Source organism: Lipotes vexillifer, unplaced genomic scaffold, assembly GCF_000442215.2.
Source record: "Lipotes vexillifer unplaced genomic scaffold, Lipotes_vexillifer_v1.1 scaffold2094, whole genome shotgun sequence".
Lineage (NCBI taxonomy): Eukaryota > Metazoa > Chordata > Mammalia > Artiodactyla > Lipotidae > Lipotes > Lipotes vexillifer.
Genome location: NW_006790887.1, coordinates 1,374,953 through 1,384,502, shown reverse-complemented (window position 1 = coordinate 1,384,502; position 9,550 = coordinate 1,374,953). Strand labels below are relative to the sequence as shown.

The window sequence follows — 9,550 nt, the reverse complement described above, 5'->3', positions numbered from 1 at the left end:
AGCAGGATGCCCCAGGCTCACGTTAACAGTTTTTGTCCCAGACCTGGAATCAGCCATTTCTTCAAAATCCCCTGTTTCTTTTAGTGGAAAATGCGTTTAGAGATCATAGTCAGGGTGCTATAGGGAGTCCTAGGGAGGTTAGTGTTTCAGGACTTTATTAAAGTTGTTGCTTTTGAGTTTTGCTCTGTCCGAAAGAGTCTTGAACCTTCCAGTTCATATTTATAACCACCTACTCCCCAGCTTTGTCACTCCAGCTATATGGGTAATAGAGGTCATGCTGTTTCACTCAGCGTCTACTACAATATAAAGCACAAGGAATTTCGTTACGTGCAGTATCCATCTTGACAGGAAAAGCAGTGTTTCCAATCAGTGCTTTTTACCTGTCCACATCCGTTTAATAGAATCTCAGCCAACTATATAGGAATTATTCTAAGATAAATACCCACTAGAAAAATGAGCAATAAAATACAGATGTTGAATGAATGAACGGAACGTGTCCCACTAATGTAGGAATATGCAGACTGAAACAGTGATGAAGTACCATTCTTTTACTGCTGGATACACTGATTTTTAATATAGGTGTAAAATATGATTTTTAATAGGGTGTAAAGAAAGGACATTTTATACAGTTTTGATGGGAATGTAAGTTTGTACAATATTAGGGCAATTATGTAGCATCTATCAACATAAAAAATGAACATGTATCTTTGACCAGAACTTCCACTTTTTGAATGCTAGTCTCCATGTGTATGTAACAACACGTGTGTACAAAGATATTCACTGATTCATTACTTACAATAAAAGAGAAATTGTAAATATTCTACGTGCTTGTCAATAGGAGGATGGGTATATAAATAATTATGATATTACTGGACTAAATTATGACATCAAAAGAACAAAACAAGAACAGGCAAGGTATCTATACCAACAAGGGACAACGGCCTTGATGTTTTACAAAGTGAAAAACAAGGTATAGGACAGTATTATGTACCTAACCCATTTCATTTATAAAGAAACAAACCTGCATGATTTGATATGATAATTGGAAATAATTTGCATACTTAATATTTTTGCCCTTTCTTTAAAACAGCTTTTAGAAATTAATTGGACAGGACTGACTAATCTTCTCGATATCCCGGGATTGAAGTAAGTACTCTGTCACGTCCTGTGGGTAGCTTGCTGGTGGTGTCGTGTGCGTTTCCAGTGTCGCGAAGACGACACAGATGTTTGAGAGCTGTGTCTTCCGAGCATGGTCCACGCTTTCTGGGCAGGCTCTCTTGGGCTCTGGTGTTGTCGCCCCATCTGAGGCTCTGGGTCAGAGCTGCATGAGAGCCCTGTTAGGACTAGGTGGAGCCTTTTCATTAGTCATGAGGTGTCTTTCCAGTTTTGGTGTTTTAATATCCTAGAAAATTAAAGAAAACTTTAAAAAGTTTTCAAGCTTATATGTTTCAAAACCAGCCCTTTCTGGAATCTTTTCCAGCTGTGCTGCGCCTTCCCTTTCTGCCTTCTGTGCCTTGACCCGCGCCTCCTTGGAGGGGTAGGTGTCAGCCCTGGACCTGGGAGCTGCATCGTGTGGCTGGGAGGCCCTCATTGTTCCGTGTACCCTAGTGTCTGAAACACAAGGCAACCTTCCACCACGAGCATGTGAAGCCCTTCAGGGCTTGTCCCGCCTATGAGAGAAGTGAGGCTTCCCAGTCGCGTCACAGAGTCCATCTGTCCTCCGAGGTGGAAGGCGGTGGCGGCAGACCTGTTAGCCACCTCTGAGCAGGAAGGTCTGAGGCTGCAGCCACCAAGCCTGCTTCTGCTGGTTTCACTGTTGCATTTGAAGGTTAAAGTGTGTTGCTTGTTGGTTAAAGTTACATATGTTTCTAGTGGACACTGCTAATCTGTGGGGGGGGGGTTCCCCCTTAAAAATTGAAATACAAAAGCCTTGGTTTCAATCTGTTTTTTTCTCTTCCCGTGTATTTGTTTATGCCCTTGAAATGGCCATTAGAAAGAATTTTATTTTGTTTCATTATAAGGGAAAAATTAAGACTACACTGAGGCATAGTCATAACAATAAAAGTCTTTTTTAGGTGCTGTGGTTTATTGGATATAGAAAAATACTGTTATCTTTAAAAGACTTTTGGAACGAGAGGACAACTTTAAAAGAGTTTTGTTAAAGTGTTGATTAGGATTCTTGCTTGCAACAACAAACCCAACTTACCTGGTCTTCATTAAGTGAGTAAATAATTGAGTAAACAAATACTGTTTTTTAGAGTCAGTCTATTCACTCATCCGACAAATGGGTACGGAGTGCCTGCTGTGAGTGCCAGCCGTGGCTGGTGTCTCCGAGAGGCCTGTGGCCCTGTCGGGTAGCCAGGCACAGCCAGGTGCTGGCATCCACAGGACGGCTCCTGACTCTGCTTTTCTGTGTGTGGCTTTGTTGCCAGGCAGACTCTTGCTGTGAAGTAGCAGCTTCTAGCTTCTATTCCACATGCTCAGCAGCCTCAGTTGGAAAAAGAACCTTTTCCCATGAGTTGCAGCAAAAGTTCTAGGGTTGACTTCTGTTTGTCTGCCTGTCCTTGGACAGACTCTCCTGGTTCTGAGGATCAGGTTGGGCGTCGTGCCCACGCTGAGAGGAGGCAGAGAAGTGCTTGAAGAAGCTCCAGTGAAGGGGGGGCGGGGGGCCCCCCCAAGGAAGGGTTCCAGAAGTCGGAGGAGAGGGTGCTGCTGAGCTGGCAAAAGCGACAAATCCCTGCTGTCGTTTACTGTAGAAGAGTGTGGTCTGCTTCCCTCCCCTCTGCGTCCTGGGCGGGGTTTGTGGAGCATCTGCCCTGCAGGCCCTGTTGTGCTGGCTCCCTGTAGAGAGCCAGAGGGCGGGCTCTGCCGCACGAGCCTGCAGCACAGCTCGGGGGTCAGTCCCAGAGCATTCAGCTAGAAGGGAGAAATGCATGCACACTGGCACGACGCACACATACAAATACAGCGCCATTTCATTGCATGATTTTATATGAAGGCAGGCTCTTTTTGTGTAGTAATAACTTCCAGCTGTTGTTTTATATATGGGTTTTCATATATACAGTATATAAAACCTATTCTTCTATATTCATCATGTATAGGATTGCATTTGTCATTAAAAGTATCAATATATACTCATATATATTAGAAATACAGACGGAAATAGACACCATTCAAAAATGAGACTATGGTATAAAAGAGATATGGTAAAATACCCCTTTTAAATTATATATATTTATATATGGTACATAATTATGTAAATTTTATGTGATAAATATACACATATCTACTTAACGTAAAACTTGGGCTACTATTTCTCAAAGATTTTGTCAAACAGCTCACAGCTGTGGCAAGCCTTGTCTTATAAAAATAGATATTTAATAACTTTGAACCTAACGTAATGAAATCTTGCTCCAAGCTTTACAAAATGAACATCTACATGCTCTATCCATTGACTACAAAACAGAATCCAAGGTATCATAAAGTAGCAGTAATGCCTGAATCACTTTACTTTACCACGAATTTTAGCTATCCTTACCATTTTTCAACGAAGAGCCATAAACTGAGTGTTGAAGGGATGAACGTTGTGACAGAAACAGAAGTAGGGTGATGCGCAGGGTCGGTTCCAACGGCCCAGAAGGGTGGGACACAGTGGAAGTGTGCTGAGCCCCGGCGTAGTCAGGACGAGCAGAGCGGCTCAGAGGATGCCCAGCCCCACTTGGGAGCCCGCGGGTGGGGCTGCCTAGCTGAGCCTTGTGCTGGCACCATAGGCGTTAGAGAGAGGTGAGGCGGTGGCCGACCACCATAGCAGCTAAGGGATTCTTGAAACATTTATGTCATCAGTGAGGGGTCTTCTGTTTCAACAGATTTTTCAATATAAACAAAACTGGTACTTCTGCAGGGAAATGCCTGAAGGAAGACTATGCTTGGTCTTAATGCTTGGAAGGGCCACCTCATCCTCTGCTTGGTGGACACTGATCCAGTGTCTGCCGGCTTAGACCCTCTGAGTCCCCCTGGACTGTTAGCGCCTGAGTAACTGGCCTCTTCAGCAGTAGAGTGGAGCTGTCTGTGGGTGTGTGGTTTGTCTTCTGCCCATGTCGGACTGAAAGGTGCTGTGCTGAGGTTCCGCATCTTGGCCTTGCATTTGGACCCCCAACCTGCAGTGAGGCTCAGTTATCACTCAGTGAATGACGGCACTTTCACTGTGTCCCAGTGGATGTTTCGTGTGTAGTTACTTTACATCTACATGTTCATAATGTTAACATCTGAGAAGTACTGGCAAGAAGTAAGGTTCTTTGAAAACTTTGCACTTCTGGCTAAAGGTGTCCTTCTGTAGCAATGCAACTTGGTTTACGTATGCCTTCAAAAGTGCTGTCACACATACGTTGCTTGATTCTCACATTTACACCAAAGAATAGACAAAAAGCATATTGAAAGTACATTTGTTTCTTTAGCCTCCACAGTTTTATTCTTGCTACTGAGATCTCTGTGCAGTGGTGTATAGTATTTCAAATTGATCACAGTATTCAGTACCCAAATAAAGTGTGAAGAAAGAATGAACTGTAAATTCCTGTACTTCATTGGGACCTCTGCATATATATTAGGAAAGATAAATTTAATGTAATAAACATGGAATGAGTAAATAAATGGATGCTTGTTTTGGTATTCTCTGTACTTTTATGGGTGTTTGAAATAGTTTATGTTAAAAAAAAGAAATTTATTTAAATGTATCTTATTCAATATTAAATCAATGATAAAGTTATGTGGAAATGTATGAGATGTTATTTAGGACATTGTGAAATATAGCCAGAATAGTATCTTGTGTTCTCAGAATAAATCCCACATAATCGTCACTGTAGCACTACTGCATCTAAAGTATCAAACTGCTGGCTTTAAATACTGTGTTAGAGGGATTAGCTCCGCGCTGTCAGTGGGATATTGTGTCATGTCTATGCTAAGTTCACTGTTAACAGGAGATAACTAGTATTGGAGTGTCTGATAGTTGGTTTGTTTGTTCTTTACCTCCCACCTAACAGTGGTTTGTCAGATACTATCATTTTGGACATAATATCAAACTACCTGGTGCTTCCCAACCGAATCACAGTTCCTCTCGTCAGCGAAGTTCAAATAGCACAGTTGCGGTTTCCTATACCAAAGGTAAGCATCCGTTCATTAACACTTACAGACAGACTGGAGGAACTCTTCACATACTTGGGTGTTGTGACTTCTTGTATTTCTCGTAACAGCAGCCTTGCCACATGGATCTTGATGCAGTAAAGGTGGTCTGTCCTGCCCTGTTCCTTAGGAGATTGGCTAAGGGGCATCTGGCTGAAAACTTTCAGAGACTTGAGGACAGTTCTTAAACCTCAGCTGTGAACCTCAGAGCTGCTCATAGGGATTTAATTCTGCAGATATCATTGCAAGTTGTAAAGAACAGCTATGACAACTTATTTATTGCCTCAGAAAGCACTTCCTATTTATATGTATCAAGATGTAACAGTTCAGCCTAAGCTGGGAACATTGTACAAGCCTCCCCTCAGATATGACAAAGTGGGCATCTTTGGGGTCATTCAGTGAGGGACGTGGCAGGCACGTCGTTAGTGTTACAGCTGCCCTGGGTGGGATGGAAGGGCATGGCCGGGGCTGAGTCACAGCCCTGGGGTTAGGCAGCAGCTTCACTTTGGGAGCATATTCCTTGGTGTGTCTGGGCTGCAGTTTCTTCATCTGTAAGTTGGGGTGATGCCCTGCACACAGAGGCAGGTCACACATGTTGGAGTCACCTTCATTTGAGTAAACTAAACAACCTCAGTCTGAGACTGTGAGAGCCTGCTGGCCAAGGACGTGGAATCCTCTGCTGGGCACAGAGCTGGAGGGTTGGCCCCAGTTAGCAAGGGCTTCTCCCCCCTGGGCTTCACCCCACCCGTCTGGTCTGACCAACCTTGGGCTCCAGAAGTGGAGTGGGCAGCCTGTCACACGGTGTCTGGTCCTAGTTCAGTGTTTGTTTCCTGAAGTAGAAGTGGCGAGCCTTTCCCCACTGCCCGTTACTCTTTCTAGGTAAATTCGATCGCGGTAACAGTGCACAAACCAACAAACGTGCATGAGCATTCCTGTATTTTTTCAGGTAACAACACCCCAGTCATTCATGCCCAAATTAGTTACGTTGTTGGCATTCAGCAGATGTGATGGGACACCACGTATGAGACAGGGATGTGTTTTTTCCTTAACTTAGGATTCTCATCTCTGGAAACGCAGGCCTGCCTTTCCACATAGAAATCCCCGTGCTCCTAGGCCATTAGGCTTTGTATTCTCTGAGTACAGGTGACCATCTAAGCCTGCCCGGATCCAGCCTCCCTGCTGCTCAGATATGTTTGTTGCCACATTATCTAAGCTTTAGCCCTGTGAAAATATAAGCCAGGGATTTTGTTTTGTTACGGTTTTAAAAGCATATTTATCTGTAAAAATGTCTATCTTTCTATGCTGGTTGGTTCAGAAATATTACCTGGTAATTTTTTAAAAAGTGTTTTGTGGTGTAGAATGCTACCCTCCTAAAGGTAACTTTACAGGTTGTGTTTGCCTTGAAAGAAATATGAGTGGAGGTTTTTAATTTTATCAATTAAACAACATTTTTGAAAAAGATAGCTATGTTAAGTCTGTGAGTCATATGTATCTCAGATTTTCAGTTTCCTATCCATAAAATAGGTTTAATGACAGTATTTCACAGGATTGTTGTAAAAATTCAGTGAAGTAATTGGAAAGTAATTGCATATCAAGGACTTAGGAACAGTCTCGTGCATCCTGTAGTGCCAGTTATCACTAGTTATCACTGCAGCTGCCACTAGTGTTACAACTACCAAAACACAGGACTGTTTGGTGACCCATGAGGCCCTGTGCCATCTGACCTCCTGCCGTCCTGCCCTGCCCAACTTGGGCTCCTGGGGTCCCTGGGGCACAGTGCCGCTCTGGGACCCCCCCGTCCCAGGAGAAGTCTGCAAGAGGTGGTGGCTCATGCTAGCCCCTCCTGTCTCTGGCTCTGGTCAGACCCCTGGGACCCCGTTGTGCTGCTCCTGGCATCACGTGTTTGCCTTTTTTGCTCAGGGAGGAGGAGCTGCCTGGTTCCTGTGCACAGGCTTCGCTCCGTGTCTGTTGGGTGAGCCAGTGAGCAGTCTGCTCTGTCTTCCTTCTTTCCAGGGTGTCCTGAGGATACACTTTATTGAAGCTCAGGATCTTCAGGGAAAAGACACTTACCTTAAGGGACTTGTCAAGGGGAAGTCAGACCCCTATGGAGTGATTCGAGTTGGCAACCAAATCTTCCAAAGCAAGGTCATCAAGGAGAACCTCAGTCCAAAGTGGAACGAGGTGTACGAGGTGAGGGAGTGGGTGCTGCTGCCGTCCCCTCTCCACATTCCTGTTCCACTCCTGCTGTAGGGTCGTGGTGTGCTTATTTAGTTCAGGGTAATCTCAATTCTCTTTGCTTTCATTTTCCATTTTTAAAACTATTGTACCTTGTATCCCTACCTCACACAAAATTTTAAACCTTAATCGCGTCAAGCTATCACAGTAAATAATTAGCCCTTAATACACATAAACGTATTCCAAAATGAGATTGATTATTTACTGTTTTGTAGATTTTCATTTACTACATCTCTACATGTCAATAAATATAGCTCTTCACTTGAGTAGGTACCATCATGTTTTTACTCAGAGAGATCTGGACTTTTGGGTTCACTGTAACCAGTGCTGTATGAGTGTCGTGGGTTTTCTGCATTTGGCCAAGTTTTCCCCACATTACGCTCCTCAGAGTGGAATTGCTGCATCACAAGGTATGCGGTTTGGAAAGAACTGAGAAGTGGTGCAGTTTATACCCATCAGCTTCCCGTCCTCCCAGCCTGGTCTGTTGCCAAATCTCTCAATCTTGGAGTGGTGGTGAGTGGGGCACTTGTGGCCACCCTGCAGCTAGCACTGACCGGGGCCACTGCCGGAGTGGAGAGACATCCAAGCTTGTGGCCCCCGGTAACTGGGGACAAGGCGCAGTGGCCCGTGGCTGTGTGCGCGGATACAGGTCCCCAGCAGGGACCCTGCCATCCAGAAGTGTGTCGGGTCCGGCAGCGGGGACCTCAGTGCTGTGTAGCTGCTGCCGCTGACTGCAGTCACGTACTCAGTAGACACGATACTAGTGAATGTGAGATAACTGTGAGCTGCTACCTTTCAGGCTCTGGTCTATGAACATCCCGGACAGGAATTAGAGATCGAGCTCTTTGATGAAGACCCAGACAAGGATGACTTCCTTGGAAGGTAAATCCTTCGTGACTGAGGAGAGCGTAGACTCTTTTTCTTTGATAATCACTGTTAAACATGTAATATAACTTCAAAAACAGGATTATGTACATGTTATGTGTATTTTAAAATGGCTCTTAGATGTAGCGTTGCTTCACCTTAGATTTCTTAAAACACGTTTTGTTCCTAAAACATTCACATTTAAGTAAGAAAAGGACAGCTGCTAGATCTGTGTCCATCATAGCAGCCACATGTTGCTATTTAAATTAAATTGATTAAAGTTAAACAAAATTTAAAATTCACTTTCTTAGTTGTGCTGCCCCATTTTAAGCGCTCAGCAACCATGCATGGCCCCAAATCCAGCCCAGCTCTCCAGCCTTTACACCACGCAGGCAGGTGTGTGCTAGGTTATAGAAGCAGGTTTTTAACTTTTGATTTGTTATTGGGTTATGGGGGCGGGGAGTAGATAGTAATTTATATTGTGCCTATATACTGGAAAAGCAAATATTGACTTGTTTGCTTAAATTTAACAACCTGTACAGCTGAAAAAAATACCAAAAAACACACTTTAGCCTAATCTTTATTATTTAACTGAATTTCTTGTGGCAAAAAAGATATAAGGATAGATGACATTGGACAGGTCTGGCTTCATCAAGAATGGCCTGTGTGTTAGGATGTGACCTCAGAATTCATTCATGGAGACAGTTTAATGAGGAGCAACCAAAAGATTTCAAGCAAAGCAGCGAACAGATCAGACCTGCATTGCAGTAAAGCCACTGTTAGGTTAGGTTATCAGGGACTGAGACTGGGGACTGGCCGGCCTTCAGGAGGCTGTTGGGATAGATCAGGAGAGAGATGTCAGGTCTGACCTGGGGCAGAGCTCGGGGGCAGAGAGGAGGGGTGGCTGCAGAAGAAGGGGGTGTCACTGTCCCGTCCTGGTCGTCTCTGGCTCGGGGGGCTGGCTGCATGCTCCCAGCAGTGCAGGATTATTGGAGGAAATGGAACGGGCTGTTGGGGACATGCCGAGCATGAGGCAGAGGCCTCTGCGACCACAGGGATGCTGGTCAGAGCTGAGGAGCGAGTCTGGGGAGGCAGTCAAGGCCTAACTGAGCGCGCAGGTGGCTTAGCCGGAGCGATGGGCAGCAGCTCGGAGAGCACGCCAGGCCCAGGGCGGAATATGCCTGCACATTTGGGGTGCGTGTGAGCAGCTCCGTGTGGGGAAGACCAACTCTCCCAGCTCTGACCGCAGCTGTGCCTCGCTGAGTGTTCCCACCTT

At 44.8% G+C, this 9,550-nt stretch overlaps 1 protein-coding gene across 1 annotated transcript in view; it reads left to right on the top strand.

Moving 5' to 3' along the window:
• The window catches only part of ESYT2 (extended synaptotagmin 2), an 86,862-nt gene that overhangs the window by 55,713 nt on the left and 21,599 nt on the right, over positions 1–9,550 (top strand). Inside the window, exons 8-11 of the mRNA XM_007463993.1 lie at positions 1,091–1,146; positions 5,037–5,157; positions 7,189–7,365; positions 8,210–8,292. Of these exons, the coding sequence (XP_007464055.1) occupies positions 1,091–1,146; positions 5,037–5,157; positions 7,189–7,365; positions 8,210–8,292 (437 nt within the window). The remainder of the gene's footprint in view (positions 1–1,090; positions 1,147–5,036; positions 5,158–7,188; positions 7,366–8,209; positions 8,293–9,550) is intronic.